At 32.8% G+C, this 25,333-nt stretch overlaps 3 protein-coding genes across 4 annotated transcripts; all 3 read left to right on the forward strand.

Moving 5' to 3' along the window:
* On the forward strand, nt 1-4,030 carry LOC113706904 (mitochondrial import inner membrane translocase subunit TIM17-2-like). 2 transcript variants are annotated; one of them, XM_027228956.2, is made up of 3 exons: nt 1-136; nt 1,835-2,675; nt 3,779-4,030. In XM_027228956.2, exon 2 carries the CDS (start codon nt 1,969-1,971, stop codon nt 2,668-2,670), a length of 702 nt encoding a protein of 233 aa, XP_027084757.1. In that variant the 5' UTR covers nt 1-136; nt 1,835-1,968; the 3' UTR covers nt 2,671-2,675; nt 3,779-4,030. The 2 variants fall into 2 exon arrangements, with proteins under 2 accessions (XP_027084757.1, XP_027084758.1); XM_027228957.2 differs by having other exon boundaries at nt 1,835-2,671.
* Nucleotides 4,031-6,099: 2,069 nt separating this feature from the next.
* Nucleotides 6,100-9,873, forward strand: LOC113707022 (amino acid permease 8). The gene is made up of 7 exons (XM_027229179.2): nt 6,100-6,386; nt 7,185-7,412; nt 7,545-7,638; nt 8,002-8,219; nt 8,520-8,659; nt 8,973-9,200; nt 9,297-9,873. The coding sequence occupies exons 1-7, from the start codon at nt 6,275-6,277 to the stop codon at nt 9,726-9,728; spliced, it is 1,452 nt and encodes a 483-aa protein (XP_027084980.1). The 5' UTR covers nt 6,100-6,274; the 3' UTR covers nt 9,729-9,873.
* A 1,800-nt stretch (nt 9,874-11,673) lies between these two features.
* On the forward strand, nt 11,674-15,468 carry LOC113707021 (receptor protein-tyrosine kinase CEPR1-like). Its single transcript, XM_027229177.2, has 2 exons — nt 11,674-14,751; nt 15,028-15,468. Exons 1-2 carry the CDS (start codon nt 12,993-12,995, stop codon nt 15,381-15,383), a joined length of 2,115 nt encoding a protein of 704 aa, XP_027084978.1. The 5' UTR covers nt 11,674-12,992; the 3' UTR covers nt 15,384-15,468.
* The last annotated feature ends 9,865 nt before the right edge of the window (nt 15,469-25,333 follow it).

Here is a 25,333-nt window from a genome sequence, read left to right on the forward strand (position 1 = left end):
CTTCCACCGCCATCAAGCCTCTCTTAGAGTCTTAGCCTCTTAGGTCTCAGCCTCTCCGTTGTTTCCTTTTTCCACGAACCACTCCCCTCGACCCAAGATTTCTCCATTGCAAGCTGCCTTGATGTTAACCTCAACGGTACGTCAAAAAGAAAATCCTTTTCTTCTTTCATTGGCATAATATTAGTATTGATGTTCTTGATGCATTTGATTTCTCATTTCTGAAATTTATGGTCCTTTTTCTTATTAATTTCCATTTTATCTCTCCCGACACAAACACATTTTTTTTTTTAGAATTTTCTTCACAAATTTAATTCCAGGTGAGGAAATCTACTCTTAGATTAATGGGTCGTGCTTATTATTTCCGTTTTGTTTCGGGTTTGCATTAAATTGACATTAAGTAGGGAGAATTTGTGGTTTCTGGCTTCTTCTCGGCCGGGGGTATTAATACATATGCAAAAAGATGCACAAATTTTTGTTCGAGAATCTGAAAATTTTGGTGCGGAGTGCAAAGTCCAAGTTTTGATTTTTTTTTTGTCATTTATATTTTATTTTGGGTATAGTATGGTAGTTATTCTACAGAGTCTTTTAATTTACAGAATTTTTGCTTGTATTTTCATTGGGTAGGAAAAGGAATAAGCGCACCTGAGTCATAGTTATTTTTTCCAAATCCCCATTTAAGGAAATGTGACATTTCTGAACTTGACTTACTGAAATGAAAGATTTAGATTTTTCTCTCGTGGCACTGGGTTGTTATTGGGTGGCGGGTAGAATTTGTTGACTTTGTAAAATATGAAAGTTTGAATCTTTGATTTAGTCTGGGTTGTTATTCAGAGGTAGTAGCAGTACATATAGACTCTACCATGTTGAAATGCAATTTGGGATGCAAAATTCGTTTGTGTTTATCCTCTCTTAGGACCACATAGCTAGTGTAGCAACTTGTTCATGTGTAGTTGTTAGCTGGTGCATTACTATTGGAGTATTTGTGCTTTAGAATCTATGCGATGAGAAAAAGGGCATATCAAGGACATAGGTGATCACAGGTGAACTTGAAAGACGTGTGCAACGAGCATATACTAGGACTGAGATAAGGTCATGGATTTTTTTTTTTTGGGAGGGCTGAAGATTGAAGAAGTTACTTCCACAAGAAAATGAGTGAGGGTATTCAGCTGACAACTTGAATCAGCCATGACTCGTCAGTCCTTTTTTTTTTTTTTTTCAACCGAAGACTCTAACCCTCACAAGGGGAAAGGGGAAGGGGGAGGGCTTGAGAGTGGAAATAGCAAGCTCACCGTTCATGACCTTGTACATTTGGTTTATTTGATTCTATCTGTTCTAAGTCTGTCTTAGAAAATATTTTTCTTGATGCTGAAATTACTGAGATTGCAGACTACTTCATTAAGAATAAAATATTCGGGGAATGTATAACAAAGAAAGTACTAGAAAATGAACATTTAAGAGTTTACAGGTGATTATAAGTGAAAGTCTGAAACTTTCAGATGGTGGACTGAAAGAATAGTGAAAAGTAGGTTTTGAATGATGCCAAACGTGAATCTTTTTGTTAAAACCCTATATGCAGTGGTGGTCCTTTTAAGGACTCTGACCAACTGTTTGGTAGAGTTTCAACTGCAAAATCAAAATGGTTTACTCTGAGTTCAATGATACATAGCATTTGATTTGTTCGAGAACTTGATATTCAGTTATATCGCGATCTTTCAGGACAGTTGTCTAAGTGGATTTAAGTAGCTATAATTATTCTATATCCAAATAAATGTTTGGGATTCTGCAAGTACCACAATCACTAAGTTATTGGGATACTTCCTATTCTTACATGCAGGGGACGTGGGTTGATCTCTAAACCAATTGTGGAGGACTTAATTGTATCAAGTTAGGTGCTCTACTTTTTCTACTAGTCAAATCTTGCTTTAGTACTCTCCTTCCTGCATTTCTGCTTCTTGGTTTATTAGAGACATGGGATCTCCAGAGCACTCCCGAGAACCTTGCCCTGATCGTATACTTGATGATGTTGGTGGAGCATTTGGTATGGGTGCTGTTGGAGGTTCTGCTTACCACTTCTTGAAAGGAATCTATAATTCTCCAAAAGGTGAGCGCCTAATTGGGGGTACTCAAGCAATACGTATGAATGCACCTCGTGTTGGGGGTAGTTTTGCTGTCTGGGGTGGACTATTTTCCACATTCGATTGCACAATGGTTTATCTTCGCCAGAAAGAGGATCCATGGAACTCAATTTTTGCTGGTGCAGCAACCGGTGGCCTTCTTCAGATGCGTCAAGGGCTTGGTGCTGCTTCAAGATCTGCAATGTTTGGTGGGGTATTGCTTGCTTTAATTGAGGGAGCTGGAATTATGGTAAATAAACTCATGAATGCTCAACAGATGCAACAGATGGAAATGCAAGTACCGCACATGGCAGGTGCACCTGGATATCCAATGGGTCAACTGCCTGGTCAAGCACCTGTAAATGTTGAGGGCCTAAGAACTGGTTCTTCTGCGTCCTCTTCATCTGCCTCATCCTCCTCTTCCTCCGGATCATCGTGGTTTGGGGGATTTTTTGGTGGTGGAAAGGAGGAGGAGGCAGGAACGAGCAGTGGAAGCAAAACTCAGGTCCTGGAGAGTTTTGATGCTCCAAGCCCACCAACATTTGAGTTCAAATAAGGTTGGTAAGTGGCATTTTATTCAATCAAGTTGAATCTGTCTCGCTTTTAGTATCCATAATCATGTATTAAATGATAGAAATTAAGTGAGTTTTACCTCTAAAGGTAGTGAATCATGTCCTTGTATTAATGACGCAATTTCAATGATTTTGGTGTCTGATTGTAGAAAATGCTAGATCTCAATGGAGTTAATGGCTTCTATTTTTTGGTTAGCACATTGCTAATACTAGCTATCAGTAAATGATAAAGTGCTTTATACATATTTTGTGGTGTAAAGTTTGAGAACTCCTAGGTTTGAGAAATGCCTAAGAAAGCCATAAAGAAAGCCAAGGCACTTTGTGGTACACAGAGAAAGCCAGGTATCAAAAGTGAGCTATTTGTGTGCCCCTTCTCTCTCCATGGTCCCAAAAAGGAAGTAAAAGAAAACCACGTAACAAAGAGAGGGATAAAGTGACCTATATACTATGTGAGCAATGATAATATACATGGTGTGGTTCATTTAATACATGATTACCATCTAATAAAATGTGCATCATTACATGGGCATTGTTAATTCCTTCCTCAATACCATCTAATGGATTTCTCTCTTCTCTTCCAGCAACAAATGTTGATGGTTTATGATATCATAATTGGATCAAGCATTAGTTGAATGCCCAGAATTTATGGAAGTCTTGGATGGTGTGGTTTCCATACATGATTTTTACTTTGACTGCATGAGCTTGATATTTTTAGAAAATAACCCACAACCTCTGTTCTTTCTCTGTTTGTGACACTGACTTGCACGGGAATCCTCTGTATCTGAGCACTTGATTCTTACGCTGTTCTCTCTCTGGAACACAAACATTGTTTGAACTGTCTATGCATACGTCTCATAAGAATGCTACCTGGACTGTAGTACTTTGCTAAAAGGTAGAGGCCAGTTTGAGATATTTGCCTTGTCCATAGTCTTTTCTTTGATGAGTGAATGTCATGATCAAAATCTGTTCCTAATTTTGTGGGTAAGCTTCTCCTTATCAATAGTTTTCATGCTGGTTCCGGGTAATATAACTTTTGGGTGGACTAATTTTGGATTCCCAAGTGTTTGAGTTCTTCGTGGGTTGCTTGTGTAGGCTTGGCAAAGAAAAGGTATCAGTTGATCCATGCGCCCTTGAAGTTTACAGGATGGGAAGACAGATTCTAATAACTACTGTTGTTGATTTACGTGTGCGGATTTTCGATTAGAAGTAGCTAAAATGCAGTACAGGTTGCCGTTTAATTTTGGTGAATGGAAGCTTTGTGTATTTTTGATGACTGTATTAATATAATGATAACCTATGAAGTTTTGAAATTGTCCAAATAATCCCAAAGCATGTTGTCTACCATCCAAGAATTGGAATGTTGTCATTATTATCTCTCTTCCCAAATGATAACAAATGTTCATGAAACTCTAAGCCGTTGTCTTTCAAAACTTGGATAAAGTCACTCACCATCTTAATTTTTCTTGTTCCCCGTTTTTCTCATACGATTACCAGGAGCTCAAAAATCCTCGTACGATGACCCTTGTCAGTACTGTATAATTACACGATTGATTGAGTAGACTTGTTCATGGATCGAGTAATCAGTCCATATGCTTAACACCATTGATCTAACTAGCAACGAGGTCAGTTTGTGCTGCTTCTACGAGCCACATGGCGAACTCTTATCTTCCACCTAGTTTCATAAACGAGGTGAATCTGCTGCATCGAACCATGTAGCTGGGAGGAAAGAACAGGTTTTCATCAGTATTCTTGTCCATTTAACTCGAATCTTTCCACCATCTTCCAAAGACTGATGCCAGTTCGTATTGAACAAACCATGTTGCCTGAATGAAAGTCCAATCAAGACAGGCAAGAGTTTATGCTCCGTGTCGGTGCATGAGATCGTGGTCATAGCTTTTTGTTCGAAGGTTGTTCAAAAAGGAATGGGTTCTGTAATGACCTCGTATTTGACTGATCGAATGAAGTACAATGGACGCTTTATTCTCATTGAGAGTGCAAAAAATGCACCAAGACTGCATAGTTCTTTTCAACTTCTCTTTCAGTTTCTTTTATCATTTCTCTGCTTTTGTGCTTATCTTTTAATTCTTCTGGACCGCACACTACCCTACAAGTGGTGGGCGGCAGTGAGTTTGTTTAGTATTAAATTGCAAAAAGTTGGATTTATTTGTACTGAAAAGGTGAGGAGATAGTGGTGAATGATTATAATTATCCCATGAAAGAATGTGGAAATGGATTCTTCAGATTTTATATTATTAATTCCACTAATGCAGGTGATGTGATGAGATGGGTTGGTTGGCAATACTGAGGCCACTGGATGACTCTGTTCACTGCGATTTCTGGATGTGCTCTATAACAGTTGGATCGCAGCATCCATTTTTTTCCCGTCTCAAGCTCACTTTAATTCCTATCGTTTCGACAAAAAAAAAGGGTTTCCTTTTCATAAGAGGGGACGCGAGATTAAATGTGTCGTGACAAAGAAATGGCTATTGGCAATGTAAAAGTCGAACTCCACAGCATACACGAACAGGTTTCTTAGGCTACAAATGCTACAAACGACTCCAAGACTCAATCATACACATTGGAATGGAGTAATACTTTCTGTATAGTTTCCTAGTTGTTGTACTTTTTCCAAAGTTGGGGTGTATGGTTACAAACCAAAACCAAGTTGTATTCATATATCAAATCGTGTATAATGAAACGAATCTATATGATGTTACACTAAATTATGTAAGAAGTACAACAATCGTACAACTATGTAAAAATAGCAGCCGCACAGTGCTCAAGTCTCAACCGTCCCTAGCTGATGGTTGAGTTTTTGTCGAGGAGTATATTAACGGTACACTACAGAACATTAGACTTGTTTGAATTGTCCCCAAGAGAATGTGGAGCGTTGCAGAACTATTCTACGAGACCAACCATGAAGCCAAAGGACAGTTCGCAGATGAATACATTTCTGTACCAATGTAAAGCAGTAGCTTACATAAACTTTTAGAGCCACAAGATGGGGATTTTAACTTGACATGACTAACATTTTCGCACCATTAAAGGAAAACAATAACATTAGAGGGTAAACTGATAACGGCTTTATGTACTGTAGACAGTCTCATGCGTGGGAAAGGCCATGCATTAAGAGATAAGGTTACCTAAATGGTTTTGTAATGCTTGGCAATGGACAGATAAAGTTACCTAAATTTACACCTAAAATTATGATTGGGTTTTGCTATGCAAGTTGAGTTTTCCAACTTGCATGCCCCTATCTATACAGGACTCATCTGCAGTTCCAGTCAAGTTGCACCACTTTATGAAACACGAGACTTCAATATTTTGTTATTAACAGCCCAGACACTTATTTGAAGAAAGGGTGTACAAGAAAGAGAATAAATATCAAGACCACGCAGCCTATATATATGGGCAAGTGTCTGAGGCTCAGACTGTCATCTCTTCTCTAGCTAAGTTGCCTCAAAAAGATTCCGCTGAAATGTACTTTTACTAATTATTCAAGAAGACAATAGTGAATAATTTGTACCACTAGCTGTACTAGTTCTAGTTTGCCTGCGTAACTTGAGAAAATCAGGAGGGAACTAGACAATGGTGAGTGCTGACAAAATGCAATTCCACCTTGAGGCGTGTGAATATGGCCTGGAGGTCCAGAAAGGCACAAATTTGCTGCTAGATGATGATGGCAAACCCAAAAGAACAGGTATACATATCATTATCAGAAACCAATCTTGCTCTCATTCTTTTCAAAGTTTTGAGAATGCATGAAAGGAGTTACAGTGTGATGCTGCCCTTCATTAGTCATAGTGCATCATGTATTCTGCCCACCTCAGTTTTAGTGCTTCAGTAATTTGTTTACTTTTACTTGAGGTAATTTTTCTCTTTTTCTACATAGTTATGCTTGGAAAAGAATCAGAAAGACGGTAACTCATGTTTATGGTAATTATAAACTTCTGCCGTGTTCTGCCTGTTTTGGAGGGATGCTCCCCATTCATTGTCTTTTCAACCCAACTTCAAAGGCTTTGCATGCATCTTTGTGTCACTATGTCATTGGAGAGAGTGGAGTCACGCATTGACAATTTGCTTATTGTCTGCTTACAGACTTTGTTTTGTGTAGTAATTTTCTCATTGGTGTCTATCTCATTTAAAAGGTTAAGCTCTTGTAAGTAGGCTTAACATGTGCGCTCATTGTTGGCAAAGGTAGTAATTGACTCTTGAACTTTTGCTTGCTGACTTCTATAGCGAGTTGTGTTACCAACTCATCAGACAGCTTATCAGAGGATTGATTTTCACACATATACAGTAAAATAAAGATCAGGGGAAAATTTTCAGATGATAACAACCTGCAGTGATAATGAGTTCGGTCTTTTCTTGGCGTCTTTGTCTAACCTGAATACTGATCCCAATACCACTTTCTGATCAAAACTGAAACACCATTTGAGTTTCATTTTTGGGAAAAGAAAAGGTTTCCTCATCTCTGTTCCCCATTTTATATATCCAGGAACTGTCTGGACTGCAAGTGCACACATTATTACAGCCATTATAGGCTCTGGAGTCCTATCACTTGCCTGGGGTGTGGCACAGCTTGGTTGGATCGTGGGAGTCACCACTCTCGTAGTCTTTTCTGGGATTACTCTGTATACTTCCAGTCTTTTAGCAGATTGTTACCGGTCCCCTGAGACTGGAAAGAGAAACTACACTTACATGGAAGCTGTCAAGAACAACTTAGGTATTCATTCAAAAGTTTAGACGTCTCTAGTAGATTTCTGTCCGATGAAAGATTTCTGATCAACATAACAAAGGACTTAGCATGATAAAGCACGTAAAAGCTTTTACATGTTATTATTTGCTTCTTTAACAGGTGGAAAAATGTATATTGCTTGCGGAATGGTGCAATATGCCAATCTCTATGGGACGATAATAGGCTATACCATTACGGCATCAATAAGCATGGCGTAAGTATGCTTGTTCCAAAGATTTTAGAGAAGCTACATAATTTCCGCAGGCAAAATCTGATAAAAGCACATACAGATGCGCACACAAACACTTGCACAAAAATAGGGGCCAAAAAGAAGTTAAACTGAACGGCAGCCACTCCCCCACCTCCAAATTCGTAGAAATAAAACAGCATGGCCTTCTTGACTAACTGAAAAATTTGCTCGTTACCTTTATTGTAGCCTACTGGATTTTATCTTGCTCAGCCCTTGAATAGTTCCCTCTGAAATGCTTATAACTTGATTACCTGAAGATGTATCTTCATTTCATATTAAAGAATGTCACTGAATAGTAAATTTAATTGTATCGATGGTGCATTACAGGGCAATACAAAAATCAGATTGCTTTCATAAAAGAGGCCATGAAGCTTCATGCAGTGTTTCAAATAACCCCTACATGATTGGATTGGGAATCCTTGAAATTTTCCTATCCCAGATTCCGAACTTCCACAAGTTGTCAATGCTTTCTATCGTTGCGGCAATTATGTCTTTCAGTTATTCTTCTATTGGAATGGGGCTTGCCTTTGCGAAAGTCATTTCAGGTAAAATGACTAAATAGCTCGAACAAGTTTTCTTAACTCTGTGAGATGTGAAACAAAAATCTGCAGTACTCCTTAAGATTCTATGTACAAGAACATTGGGATTTCAAAAAAAGGGCGCTCAAGTTCAAGACATGAGCTGCTCCTCTGGACATGTATCATGTCATCTACTATCCTGGCACAAAGAACTCGTAAAGCAGGAGTTTGTATTGACACGAATATATGAGAACTTGTGCATGATTCTAATCACTTCGTAGTTTTTTCTAATTCTTGAAAAATTCATGTGGTTATTTCTGTTCGCAGGAAAAGGAGAGAGGACTACGTTGACAGGAGTAGAGGTTGGTATTAATTTATCAGCAGCTGAAAAGACCTGGAGAATGTTCAGAGCATTTGGAGATATTGCATTTGCCTACACTTATTCTCAAATCCTGATTGAAATTCAGGTAACTGAATGGCCTATGCATCTTGATTCTTGGTGATGGCCAATTACAAAAACAAAAAGATTTAAGACCAGTTTTGTGATCAAGGTCTCTTGTGCTTTTGTGGTCTAAGTCATTACTGCGTGTTTTTGGTTTTGCTAGATGATTGCCTCATCAGGCCAAAGGCCAGATGACAGCATCTAAGTGCCCTAAATTAGATCCTGATGTTTGGTTATTGGATGTCCCTTATGAGTGAATATGGCAGCAATATGAAATGCTGATTTGTCAAAGTATGAGCACAACTCATGCTTATCAATCACTTTCTCTGTCTCCCTAGGATACACTAAGATCACAGCCATCAGAAAACAAAGTGATGAAAAAGGCAAATATTATGGGAGTGTTCACCACAACAACATTCTATATGATGTGTGGCTGCTTTGGTTACGCTGCATTTGGGAACAATGCTCCAGGAAACCTGCTAACAGGTTTCGGATTTTACGAGCCATTTTGGCTGGTTGACATGGCCAACATTTGCATTGTGGTGCACCTAGTCGGGGCATATCAGGTCCAAAAATCTCCTTAAAAAATTTGTATCCACTAAGTTAAATGAAAAAGATTCATGTTTAAGACTGAGAGGTTCGTCTTAAATTTGATTTTACAGGTGTTTTCACAACCATTGTTCGGTGCGTTTGAATCATGGGCTCTCTGGATGTGGCCTAATTCAAAGTTTGTCACAGAAGAGTACTTGATAAGCATAGGCGGTTCCGCAAAATACAGATTTAGCACCAGCTTTCTCAGACTCATCTGGAGAACATTATTTGTGGTACTGGCAACAGTTCTTGCAATGGCAATGCCATTCTTCAATGACATACTTGCACTTCTTGGAGCACTTGGATATTGGCCATTGACAGTGTATTTCCCTATACAAATGTACATTGCACAGAAGAAAGTTGGAAGATGGTCCTCAAGGTGGATTGCTCTGCAACTCATAAATTTTATCTGCTTGCTTGTCGCTGTGGCTGCAGCCTGTGGCTCAGTTCAAGGACTGAGCAAGGATCTCAATGCTTTCAAGCCTTTTAAGGTCGAAGACTAGTAATCATAAACACCTTGGTCTGCAATCATAAAACTGTAGCTCTTTGCTGTATGCAATATTGTTCAAGTAAGCTCAAGCTTACAATCTGATGGCTGTTAAGCTCTTTGCTGGCGTTGAAATTGAAAAGAGGAAAGATTTTCAAACACTCTCTCCATCTTAGACTCTGCATATGAATTTAAGTAAGAAGTATACTGAATTACAAGCAAATGTGCACATGTCGGGCAAATGTGTACTCGGATCACTTCAATCCAAGGGCTAATTGCTTAGAGTCCGTTCGTTCAGAGTTCAGACCTACTGCATGTTGCATAATTTGTCCAACGTACGGTTTAAACACCATATGAGGTCCATACCATTAGTCTTGAATACATAGTAGCATTGTATTAGTCTTTAAGTACAAGTACTGCAGGGGTATAGGTGGCAAACCAACCCATTTAACTAGATTTACTCGTACCAGTTCATGAATGAATGGATGGGTATGGATATTTTAAGTTTTTGCATATGAGTACAAATGGGTTATCTAATAAATGGGTATTATTGTGTAACTCGTCAAATCCAATTAATTCATTTAGAATTATCTTCTCCCAAGTCTTCTCTCTTCTCCACCCATTTTTTTTTGCAGATTTTTCGTTTTATCATGATATTAACTACTTTTGTTTTATTATTATTATTATTATTATTTGTTAGTTTTATCTTATCATTTTATTTTTCTCTTAGTTTGTTAACTTACTCGTTCTTTAACATTACCAATTTATGAAAAGTTTTAGTCTCTTTTCCTACCTGTCCAAAATGAAAATTTAAATTTACATATGAAAAAAATATTAGGGGTTCAAAATTTTTGGATTAAGTTTTTATGTTAACTTTTACAGTACTTAGTTCAAATTTTTATATTACTATTATTTAATTATTAAATAGTATATAATTTTGCGACATATAGTACGGATGAAAAAAAATTGGTAATTAGGCTTGTTGAACATTATAAGTAAATATTCAAAACTAATGAAATAAGTAAATATTTAAAACTGATGATAACTTAGTTTGCAAAAATGAATTTAAATGAGTTTACAAAAAATTAAAATAAATGGGTTATAAACGAGTAATTAGGTTATCCAATTCATTTTTTGACTTATCCATTTATATCCATCTAATTAAATGAGTATAAATAAATTGACTCACTTATACCCATTACTCATTTTATCAAACCCAAACCCGCCCAAATCACCCATTTTGACACCTCTACTGTCCGTGGGAGAAAACCTATTGATCTACGTAAGCTTTGAACAGAAATCTCATAATTATTGTTTGGATTACTATTATCAGAATTGGGATTTTGGAATCTACCCTGTTTGGATTGCCATTTTTTGCCAGAAAATTGCGTCGTTTTCCGTTATCACATTTTCCTATTACTTTTTCCCCTCACATGCATCAAATCGCTACAGTAATTTTTTCATAAAAAATGATGGAAAATGCAATTCAAACGGGGTAGAATTCCTCAATTCTCTAGTAACTGGGTTTTAGACAAAACCCAAGTCTGATTCCAATTTAGAAATAAGTCCCGTCTGCCACCCATTAAAAAAATTAATATATAATTATATACATATATATAATTATAATTATATATTTTATAATTATAATTATATATTTTATTATAATATTAGTATAATTACATAATATATTTATAATTATTATATGCACATGGCCAATGGTCCTCCTTTATCTATAGGGGTGGGCAAAAAAATCCGAAAATCCGAAAACCCGAGAGATCCGATCCGATCCGCACCGAAAAATCGGATACCCGATCCGATTTCAATCAGCGGATCAGATAGGGTCGGGTACCCTAAATATTCGGATACGGATACGGATCGTGAAAGTGAAAACCCGCGGGTACCCGACCCGGGGGTATAATATATAAATATTAAAAATATAGGGATAATTGTATAATATTTTAAGTTATTAACCCTAAGTTCCTAAGCTAAATCAATCCATCGGTCATCCATTCAGAGTTTAGCCTCAGCTTCAGCCGACACTCTTCCGTCTTCACTCATTTCATTTTCTTCTTCTGCTTCTCGACCTCCTTTGTCCATCTCTTCAATTTTGTCAAGTTGAACTCAAGCCTGCAAGCCTCAGCCCTCAAGCAGACGATTCAACAGTGTTTCGATTTCGATTTCTCAAGCCTCAAGCAGAAGCTGTAAAACGCCGACCTTCTTCATCTGCAAGTTTGGACCTTCTTTAATTGATGGCTATCCAGCTTCTTCAGGTGATGGTGTATATTACGTGTAGGTTTGGACTTTATTAAAATTTTGGTTGGAGTGATTACAGTACACTACTCCTTGCTCGATGCTAGGAGGTGTGAAATTGTTGTTACAATACCTCTTTTGATGGCTTTCTATATTCTTGGCACTTCCACTCCTTGTGTTAATATTGCTTCGACACAATACCTCTGTTTAGGTCCCTGTTATGTGTTTGGCAATTCTCCAGCTTCTCTATGCTCCTTGCACAATCAATCTGTTTTGTTAATCATTTTGATTACGCACTTCAGGCAGTTGCTTTTGGTTTTTGATAGGGTACTCCGTGACTCTGGCCTTCCTACTTAATACTACTGTGCCATAATACAGAGTGGTCAGGGGTTGAAGTACCATTCCCTAATGATGCAATTATCTTTTCTTTAATTTGTTTGTGTTTACTTTTGCTAGCTATCCAGTGATTGCAAAATGCAAAGCATACTACAGATATGTATGCGTATCAAACCCAAACGAGCTAGTATATAACCAGAGAATGACTATTGGAATTGTGGAATTGGTTTATAAATTGGTTTAAAGCAATTTATAGATTGAAAATAGGGGCGGGTACCCTATGACCCGCCCCTATTTTTCGGGTATCCGAGGATCGGGTACCCGAGGGAGCTCGGAGCGGATTAGGGTCAAAAAAATAGTGACCTGACATGTTAGGGTCGGGTCAGCCAATTACCGTTCGGGGCGGGTACCCGACCCGTGCCCACCCCTATTTATCTATACGTTATGCAATGCCAAACAGGCGGGCCGCCTCAATTAATGCAGAGATGGCTGACCAAAATCAATCTATATGCTGTCCTCAACTCAGCCTACCGAAACTGAAAGAAGAGTAGAAGACGGGCATGATTATTTCATAGTGACTGGACTGAAACGCTGAGCTGACTTGACTTATTGCATACATTTCCAAATAAATTTCATCATAATTTTCAAGTTTGTTAGACGACTAAATGAGCTACGAGAATTTGTCTACACAATAATGTCAAAATTGCAACATTCCCTTCTGCTTCTCGCTTTCACAAGTCTTTTGATGCCTTTGCTTGCAATTTCACCCGCAACCAGAATTGAAGAACAGAGAATTCTACTCAAAATCAAGCAGATTTTTGGTAATCCACCAAGTTTAGAATCTTGGAAGCCATCATCCTCCTCACCCTGTGACTGGCTTGAGATTTCTTGCAGCAATGGCACAGTCACTTACATTTCTCTTGGCAGCAAAAATATATCTACAACGCTGCCCAGAATCATATGTGACCTTCCGAATCTCCAAGGCATTGACCTTTCCGACAACTCCATTCCCGGCAACTTCCCTGATTTTCTTTGCAGCTGCAAGAAACTTAATCGTCTTGATCTCTCTTGGAATAATTTTCTTGGGCCAATTCCTGATGATATTCAATGTTTATCAGGACTTCGGTACCTCGACTTAGGACACAATAACTTCTACAGCATCCCTAAAGGCATTGGGCAGCTGCAAGAGTTAACATCATTGACGATTGACGGGAATAGCATAAGAACTATTCCAGTACTGGAGATTGGAAATTTGTCCAATCTGGAAGAGTTGAGTTTGTCAGTTAATGAGGGGTTGGCTCCAGATGAAATTCCCCTGGAGTTTGCTGGGCTAAAGAAGTTGAAGTCGTTGTCCATGAGCGCAACAAATTTGATAGGTGAAATTCCGCAGTTTATTGTTGTCAATCTAACAAACCTTGAAACTCTGGACCTCTCAAATAACAGATTGGCAGGATCTATACCTGGAGGTTTTAACAAACTGCACAATCTTCAAACTCTATTGCTAGGTTTCAATAAATTCTCTGGATCGCTACCATCAGGTATTGTCAATCCAAATCTTAAAGTACTTGACTTGCGTTACAATCGACTCTTTGGGCTTGTCCCTGATGAGTATGAGAAAGCAGATTATACCTTGAGTTTCAGTGAGAACTTGAACCTGTGTACTGACAACAAAATTCTTCAACTTCCTCTTTGCACTAAAAAAAAAGCGCATATGTTCTTCTACATTCTCGCTGCCATCTTTGGTTTTATACTTGCTAGTGGATTATCTGTCTATTTCTTAGCTAAGAAGTATGGTCAGCACAGAAGGAAAGTACATACTAATGATATTCCTGAGTGGGAATCCATCTGGTTTCACAAGTTGAATTTTACAGAATCAGACATCTTATCCAGCTTGTCAGAAAATAATCTGATTGGAAGAGGGGGTAGTGGGAAGGTATATCGGATTATTATCAATCCAATTGGTGAAAAAGTTGCGGTGAAGAGGGTATGGAATGACAAGAAGTCGGACCAAAGGCTTGAGAGGGAATTTCTTGCAGAAGTTCAAGTACTGGGGATGATTAGGCATTGCAACATAGTGAAGCTCTTGGGTTGCATTTCTAGCAAAACCGCTAAGCTCCTCATATATGAGTACATGGAGAATCAGAGCCTTGATAAGTGGCTGCATAAGAAAGCAGGAAGCACAACTTCAGAAGCTTGTGATAGTACCCCAGGAGATGTTCTGGACTGGCCAACAAGGCTGCGCATAGCCATTGGAACTGCTCAGGGGCTTTGCTACATGCACCATGACTGCTCTCTACCTATAGTACATCGCGATATAAAGTCCAGCAATATTCTCTTGGATTCGGGGTTGAATGCAAAAATAGCAGATTATGGACTTGCAAAAGTTCTGGTGAAAGAAGGAGAGCCTGAGACAGCATCTGCAGTTGCTGGAACTTTTGGTTATATTGCCCCAGGTACATCTCTCCTTTCCTCTTGTTGCAGCTAGGGTGATTTTTTTCATATTAAGAAATTCATCGTTGCGGGTTGCACCATTTTCCCTTATGGTTTTCACCTTAAAAGACACTTCAGAATAGAGGAGTGAACCTCAACCATATTTTTCTGCACTCTCTACTCGAGTCTCAATTGAGTTGGAATATTTAGCCCTCTCTTTACATGCCGACTTATCAGTATTGAATCTAGTTCTCATTTTCTGTTGAGACGCTCACAGTTTCACACTCACTTGGCTGCAGAGTACGCCTACACATCAAAATTAAATGTGAAGAGCGATGTCTATAGTTTTGGTGTGGTACTTCTTGAGCTAACAACTGGAAGACAGCCTGTAATTGTGGATGAACAAATGAACCTTGTACAATGGGCATGGCAGCATTACGAAGAAGAAAAGTCAATTATCACTGCTTTGGATGAGGAAATCATGGAACCATGTTACTTGGAAACAATGACAGCAGTGTTCAAACTAGGACTCAAGTGCACTAGCCCTTCACCTTCTCAAAGGCCTGCCATGAATGAGATCTTGCAAATTCTTCTTAGCTGTCCTATTAATTTTCCTTCTTGGCAGGAGTCTTCTGTTGTACTTACTGTCCACTAGAAATTCAGTGATTATGCAGATTCAGCAAAACGTAACTTGTGTCCACAAATGCTGGAACCATGAAAAGCCCTGATTTCATTTCTAATTCTGGATGGTGATGTGCCAAAATCTTTAATAATGTTCCCTGATGGAAGCATAATTAAAAAAGTTCCTTGATCAATAATCATGGCAGTGGAAACTTTTAGTGTATTACCCGTCCTCAATCCAAGCCTCCTATCTTTCTATTTGCAGACAGTTTTGCCTCAGCATTAGAGCCTTAAACATTGATGCCCAAAAAAAAAATCCATCACGGTTAAAAGAACTGAAGAATCAGGAAACCTGGAAAATAAGCTGTTCCAGAATGTTTCCTTCAAGAGAAAATCATCTTGTCTTTGAATAACCAAAAATAGAGCAACATATGATGCGAAGAACTCAATCCTTCTGCAATTTGTACTCGGATTTCTTATGTGATTTTGTAAGTGAGAAAATTCTATTTAGACATTCAATTTAAGCTTACAGGTCTCATTAGGATGTTTAGTCTTGTTTCAAGGCGCCGTTTCTGTTAATTAAAAACTCAATTATCTATTAGTGATTTTTATGGCAAGCATCATTGAAGAACACCATCCTATGATATCTGGAGCTGTTACAGTAATTTGATCACTTTCTATTGTGTGTATTTGTTGGACCGCCTGCCTAACTTCTTGTTTTTCTGATCATCAAATCTTTAGTTGATCCTTTTCTTCCTTCCCTTGTTTTTATGTTCGATAATATCCTACTTGATCCATGAACCCTAAAGTCCAAGTGAAGTATATGGCTGCAGGCTTCAGACTTGACTGATTCAGTTCTTGATTTGCATACAGTTTTCAAGATCTGTGTTCTCATTAGCATGTATTCAGATCACTTGCACCATTTTCAACTTACGAACTCATGCCCACAAGCCCATAAAAACCTGTCCAAATTTTCGACATCTTATCTGCTGAACTCCTGTGTTCTGTTCTCTAATTGGGCATTTGCACTTGTGGTATTACAAAATTCAACAGTAACCAGAACAAGAAATTTCTTCTATTATGCACTTGGTTTATCAGTTGATGAAATGTTATCAGACCCCAGTTGGCTTTCTAGTAGTATTCTCTGTTAATTTGTATAATATGGTTTCTTATTAGAAAAATGAAAATCCAATATGGTTTTTTTTTTTTTGTATACATATATATATAAAGAAAAAAAATTCCTTCCCAAAGTGGATTTCACTATCTGAAGTAGCTACTTCAAAGCTCTATTATCAAAGTATCTATTTTGGGAAGCATTTAAAAGAGTTGGACTATAATTTTGAACAAAAATGGGATAATTTGTGTAAAAGAAAAAAATTCTAACTTACCACACACACATTTATTGTAACCTTGTATTTAGACATTTTTCCAAATTAACTTCTCTCTACAAAAAATTTAACACCTAACAAATCTCCTCACCCTTTAGCCAAACTCTTTATTCAGACTACGGTATATTATCAAATTTTTTATTCGTAAAATCTAGCTCTTTTTCTACATAATAGTATAATACCTACTCACGACCTGTTAGCCAGATCTTTTATTTAAATTGACTATATTTCTTTACTTTTAGTTTTCTAAAATCTAGCTTCTTTTCTACGTAATACTTGTCATAATTTTTTCCCCATGAGAGCATCTATTCAGCTTAGAAATGAAAAATATATATATATATTATTATTTCCTAATATGTATGCTTCTTAAATTGTCAAATTATATATTTTTTTCTTAGTTATTAGGGTCGGCCTAGTGGTTAGGAGAGAATTTTTAGAGTCTTCCCGCTATCAGATTTTGAATTTGGTACTTGGCAGTTGGGTGCTCGAGAGAGAGGGGTAGGAAGGAAAAAAATTGTTTATACTTTTTCTTTAAACATTAATGGAGTTGGATGCTTACTGCATAAGATTTTTTGAAATTCATCCAAATTGTTCTAATATTTTGAATTGTTTAAGAAATATTTGGGTTTGTAATTCACCAATTATCGAAATATATTTAAATACGGCGATAATTGATGATTCATAAATTCAAATACTTCTTAAATAATCTAAACAACTAGAGGGATTTGAGAAAATTTTCATCAAATCCCTCAATCCAGGCACAGCCTAGAGGAATTTGTAGAGTTGAAACTAATGAATTTCAATTACACTAAACTTAGGTATGATTCCAAATCCCTCCTCGTCACATAATATCAATTAAACAACGTAAGTCAATTAAATTAAAATATGGATCTCATGTCAACTCATTTCAAATCCTTCCTTAAACTCAAACCAACCAATCTAAACGAACCTAATTAAGACATAATCAATGTCATGGAACATTTTGTAGGAATGACTTATCAATCAATAAACGAATAACTCTGATGATGATCAGAAATTAAAAAAAAAATCAATAAACGAATAAATAAATTCTCATTGCATGGCCTGCATCCATCTATATTCTCTACATGCAGATGCAAAACCAAGCTGAAAATGACCTAAAAAATTGCAAAAAAATTGTTGGACTGCCTGCCTAACTTAGCTATTTTGCAAATCATCCAATATCTAATTGATCCTTTTTTTTTTTTTTGCCTTATTATATGAATCAAGCCCATGTGGAGTATATAATATGTTTCTTGAATCATATAGTATAATTTTCAAGATCTGCCGGCACCGCACTCAAAAGCTTAATTATGAAACTTTTGCTTAAGAGCAGCACGCTTTCAGGTCACCTGCCATTTTTCAACTTGGAAAAGCTGTCCGTGCGCGCTGCTACAGAAACCTCCCTGCCCAAATTTAATACGATCTTGACTGCTGTGGTCGTACGTATTCTCTTTGCTAATTGGGCATTTGAGCATCAAGTTTTCTCATATTAATTAATAACAAAATTGCTAAGCATGAACTTAGGCCCTGTTTCACAACCTAATTTGGTACTTAAACTTAATACATTCAGATGTTAACGTGTTCAGAAGCGCTTGATAATAAAAAAAAAGAACATCTAAATTGGTTAAATGACACTAAATTTTTTAAATAAAACTTGTTTTAAAAAATAAGTGATAACTTATTCAGTTATCACTTAATGTAATACACTCTCAAACGCATTAGATTTAGTGCTTAATAATTCATTAATTTAAAACATTCATACTTCATTTTTATCAAACGCGCACTTAGTTTATCAGTGCCCAGACCTGTTGGCTAACTAGGGGGGGGGGGGTGAGGATGATCTTAGTCAATTTCTGATTCAAAAAAATTGTATTTGCTAATTCCTAGGCTTGTAATGATGATAATTATGAGGAAGAAGAATTATTTAGTCTCGTAGCAGATTGTTGCAAAGTCAACGATGCACAATGGTATTTTTCTCATAACATAAAGCGATTAAATCTATTTCAACAGCTCAAAAAGTATTGTGGGGTGAGTAAAGCTCCATACAGAAGTTCTAGAATCAGTGGCGGCCTAGCCCTATGCAATAGGTGCAGGGGACTACGGTTCAACGCCTCATTAATGACTAGCCACTAATTCTGCTAGGTGGTTGGGCTAATTTGCGTTTGCTTAAATTAACATTTATGAGTTTACTTAATGAAAAACTACGGGTCCGTTTGGATTCTTGTTTTTGGGCCTGTTTTTGAAAAACTGTTTTTCACAATCCAAATGCTACAGTAAATGTGTATTTCAAAAACAACTCCAAAAACATCAATATCCAAACAATATATCAAAAACAACTCCAAATACATATTTAATATGTTTATTTCAATTTATATATTTCAATTATGTATAGGATATATATATTATATTAATTTAAATATATTTATTTATACATATTATAAATATTTTACTTTATATAAAATATATTTTTATATATTTATATAAATATTATATATTATATAAATTATATATATTATAAATATGTTATTATACATTTATATAAATGTTATATATTATATATATTTAATATATACATAATATATATTATATATATTGAACATTTATATAAATGTACATTTAAACATAATATATATATTTATGCATATTTATAATATACATTTAAATTATGTATTATATATAATATAATACATTTATACATTTATATTAATATACATAATATTAATTACACATTTATACATAATATTAATAAATGTATACATTTATATTTATTACATTAATACATTTATACATAGTATTAATATATATTTATAATATATTAATTTATACATTTATATAATATTCATTTATAATTTATACACATTTATAATAATATACATTTATATATTTATAAATATATTTATATTATGTATTATATATAATATAATACACTTATAATACATTTATATATTTATTTATAAATATAATATATAATAAATAAATATAATACACTTATTTATTTATATATAATATATAAATTTATTTATAAATATAATATACTTATTTATTTATACATAATATATAAATATATTTATTTATAAATATTTATAATTGTATTATAAATGCATAAATGTATATAAATATAAAAACATAAAAATTATAAATTATAAATTATAATATACATTTATATAATATTCATTTATAATTTATACACATTTATAATAATATACATTTATACATTTACAAATATATTTATATTATGTATTATATATAATATAATACACTTATAATACATTTATATATTTATTTATAAATATAATATATAATAAATAAATAAATATAATACACTTATTTATTTATATATAATATATAAATTTATTTATAAATATAATACACTTACTTATTTAGAATAATATATAAATATATTTATTCATCAATATATAAATATATTTATTTATAAATATTTATAATTGTATTATAAATGCATAAATGTATATAAATATAAAAACATAAAAATTATAAATTATAATATACATTTATATAATATTCATTTATAATTTATATATTTATAGTAATATACATTTAAACATTTATAAATATATTTATATTATGTATTATATATAATATAATACATTTATATATAAATATATGAATATATTTATTTATAAAAGTACAAATATATTTATTTATAAATATTTAAATATATTTATTTATAAATATTTAAATATATTTATTTATAAATATTAATAAATGTTTTATAAATGCATAAATGTATATAAATATAAAAATATAAAATTTATAATTTATAATTTATACATTTATATAATATTCATTTATAATTTATGCATTTATAAATATATTTATATTATGTATTATATATAATATAATACATTTATATATTTTTATATAAATTTATTTATTTATAAATATTTATAAATGTATAATTATATATTGTTATAAAAATATAAAAATTATAAATTATAAAATACTCGAAAATATGTTTTAAAAATACATCTAAAAATAATCCATAAAACATCTACAGTAAAAGCTTTTTATATAATTTTTGAAAAACAACCCCAAAAACAACTAATCCAAACGAACTTGTATTTGAAAAACGAAATGCTACAGTGCTGTTTTTGAAAAACAACCCCAAAAACAGCTAATCCAAACGAACCCTACGCTTTGCTAACAATAATATTATAGATACGGTGTAATGATAATACGCGCGTCGCGCGAAGTGGAGTCTGCCCAATAACTAAAAGGAAAACTATGTGCGCACAAACAAGAGGAACAAAGTGGACGCTTAAATGAGTAATCTATTTTTATTTTTTTTTTGACAAAATGCCCACAAAGTTATGAAAAAGAGAATTTAGACATCGAAAACTGACTATTCACCATAAATCTGACTGGTTAGATTAGATTTTTTGCATGTTATTGACAATAATATATGTTGAATAATTATTAAGTATAATCATTCGTTCTATCTAGTGGCAGAGCCATGTTGAGGCGAGGGGTGGAATTGTAACCCCTCAATTTTCTAAGACTCCGTTTGGATTAGCTGTTTTTGAGTTTGTTTTTCAAAAACACCATTGTAGCATTTTGAATCTGAAAAGCAAGTCCGTTTGGATTAGTTGTTTTTAGGGTTGTTTTTCAAAAACTATATGAAAAACTTTTACTGTAGATTTTTTTGGATTATTTTTAGAGGTATTTTTGAAACATATTTTTGAGTATTTTTAGAATATTATAATTTTTATATTTTTATATAAATATACATTTATGCATTTATAATACATTTATATTTACAAATTTATAAATGTATATTATTATAAATGTATAAATTATAAATGAATATTATATCAATATATAAATTATAAATTATAATTTTTATATTTTTATATAAATATGCATTTATGCATTTATAATACATTTATAGATATTTATAAATAAATATATTTATATATTCATACAAAAATATAAAAATGTATTATATTATATATAATACATAATATAAATATATTTATAAATGTATAAGTGTATATTATTATAAATGTATAAATTAATATATTATAAATATATATTAATATTATGTAGAAATGTATTTATATAATTAATATAAATGTATATATGTATTGATATTATGTATAAATATATAATTAATATTATGTATATTAATATAAATGTATAAATGTATTATATTATATATAATACATAATATAAATGTATATTTAAATGTATAAGTGTATATTATTAAAAATGTATAAATTATAAATGAATATTATATAAATGTATAATTTAATATATTATAAATATATATTAATATTATGTAGAAATGCATTAATATAATTAATATAAATGTATACATGTATTAATATTATGTATAAATGTAAAATTAATATTATGTATATTAATATAAATTTATAAATGTATTATATTATATATTATACATAATATAAATGTATATTATAAATATACATAAATATTTATATATTATGTATAAATGTACATTTATATAAATGTATAATGTATAATATACTATATATTATATTATATACAATTTATATAACATATAATATTTATGTAAATATATTATAAATATATAAAAATTATATTATAAATGAAATAAAATATTTATAATATGTATGTATAAATATATAATATTAGAAATGTATAATATATATAATATACATTATTATTAATATAATTTATGTATAATATACATAATTGAAATATACATATTAATATATATTATAAAACAAAATTGAATAAATATATTTATAAATTTATATATAAATAAATGTATTTATATAAATGTATAATGTTAATTTCAATTGATATAATATATATAATATTATACATAATTGAAATAAATATATTTATATTAATATAATATATATAATATACATAATTGAAATATACATATTAAAATATAATAAAATATAATTGAAATATACATATTAAAATACATAATTAAAATATACAAATTGAAATATACTTATTAAAATATACAAATTAAATATACATAATTGAAATATATTTGGAGTTGTTTTTGATATATTGTTTGGATATGGTGTTTTTGAAGTTGTTTTTGAAATACGCATTTACTGTAACATTTGGAATGTGAAAAACAGTTTTTCAAAAACATGTGCAAAAACACTCAATCCAAACGGACCCTTAGTATAGTCTATAAAAAATTTTACAAATTATAATATAGTTTCACTCTTACCCTCCCTGAATTTTGGTAGTGTTCCCTTTAACCTCAATAATTACCAAAGGCTGGTGGCTACCACCTAACCTTTTAACACTTTGGTGGGGTGGGAACCTTGCCTCCCACCAAAATGCCACATTATATGGTTCTTAAAAAAAACAATTCAGACAGGGTGATAACGCACCTGTCTAGTCAGGTGATGGACGCACCCGTCTGATCCGATAATGGTTATGTTCTTATCGGTTCCCCATAAGTCCAGTTGTGACTTCCCGTAGTTAGATTAGGATAGAGTAGAAGTAGGGATGACGATTGACAAAAAAAAAAAAGATAAATAAAAAAACAAAAAAACCTCATAATTACCTTCCAAAATTGTTAAAATCTTTTACAATTGTCATCTGTATTTCCACAATGGCGAACATGAGCTAAAATATATTACATGATGTTATTTTTTTCCTTTCTATTAAGTGTAATTTGTTTTTTTTTTGTAAGCAAATGGTATTTATTTAATATTAAATATTTTTACATGTCCATTTATATGAATTACAAGTCCACGAAACATTCATTTAACAATTCAATTGTGTATAAATTATCTGCCAATTGTATATATTAATTAGAATATACATCTTATATTCTTACGCATAATTTTATACTACCATTGAATGAGTTGAAAAATAATGAATTTATGATAGCATGTTTACTATTGCAAATATTTCAGAAATCTACATTCCAACACTTTATAAGTTTAAGCTAATATTATTGCACTCCCTGAATAGAGGCCTTTGCTCTGTCACTGATTCTATCAACAAAATTATCGACTTTTGTAGATTAGAAAGAATAAAAGAATTGTACAACTTCGTACCACAAACCATTCTCAAGCATTGTCCCTCCTGTTTTAAGCTCCAATCTAAATAACAGACAGATTATAAGAAAAAAAAAATTGAATTGTGCTATGTGTTATGCCCATTTAAATAAAAACACACATATAATAGAAGAAACGCAAATAATACATTAAGTTATCATTTATATTCGAATAATCTCGATATTGGTTAAGGAAAAGTTTACAAACTGAGCATATACGTCTAACATAATTAAACTGCACTTTGGTGAAGAATATATTCGGCTGCTAAATAATAATATGCATTAGCTCAAAAAATTAATACTTCAAATAATTATGATGTCCCCATTTATTTAAAGTGCATTCAACTTATTAAATTTCCATCCGTAATTATTTTGGCTGCACATCACACATTTGTTGTTGCTATAATTCATGCACTGAAATGAAAACTAAAATCTAGTTTTTTTTTCTTTCTCTGTAACACTTGCTGTGCTTTTCATTTTCATTTTCTTTTTTCTTCTTTCCGATGGGATCATTGATTGATCTTAGAAATGAAAAAGCTGATAGTATTATATCCTAGGATTTTTTTAAATGATTTTCAATGTAAATTTTCTTTAATACTAGGAGAATTGAATGTATATCACTTAAGATTTATTGAAATTTGAAATTTTATTTTGAAAAAATGGTTTATAACGTCCCTCACATTTTGTAAAATGACTTTTTTCGTCTCTCATTTTTAAAAGTTTAATTTACGTCTCTTATAAATTTACATTGATCAAATGTAGTCCCTATTTAGGTTTTCGACTAGTTTTTCGTTGGAATCCACCATATGCGTAACACGTGATCAAGTTATAATTCATTTTATGAAATGTGATGAACAAAAAAATTTATTTTATAAAATGTGAGGAACTATAAACCAGATTATATAAAATATGATTTTCACATTTTTGTCCCTAAAAAATGATCATGTGCAAGGAATGTGGTGGATTCTGATAAAAAACTAATCAGAAACCTAAATAGGGATCAAATTTGATCAACGTGAATTTGTAAGTGACGTAAAATTACACTTTTAAAAGTGATGGACGAAAAAAATCATTTTATAAAATATGAAGAAAGTTTTGATCGATTTTCCTTTTTATTTTACACATTTGACATACATCAGGCTTGTTAGTGTTTTGTTCTAATAATTTAGGAAACACCCTATGTTCTATCCAAGTCAATTCTACTTTGTATATTCAATGATTAGCTATAAGTACAGTAACTCAGATGCATAATTTAAGGATGAATCTTTTGTTTAACGTTTATGTGCCCCCACCATGCCAAACAATTGCTATTTTCTTCTTCTTCTTGTTGTAGAAAATTTTAGCAACACGAAAATTTCCATGAGTGAAATCAATGTCGGATCAAGAAACAGAATTCAAGGGTAGTCAATAATAGACCACGGGATTTTAATCAATTTGACTAATCTACTAATCAGCTCAAAAGTCTCCTAAATTTCCAGTTAGCTGCCACTTGCGTGTCGCGGACCCCTGGTGCGAGACACACCGTTGTTTGTCTTC

This window comes from Coffea arabica, chromosome 8c, assembly GCF_036785885.1.
Source record: "Coffea arabica cultivar ET-39 chromosome 8c, Coffea Arabica ET-39 HiFi, whole genome shotgun sequence".
Classification (NCBI taxonomy): Eukaryota; Viridiplantae; Streptophyta; class Magnoliopsida; order Gentianales; family Rubiaceae; genus Coffea; species Coffea arabica.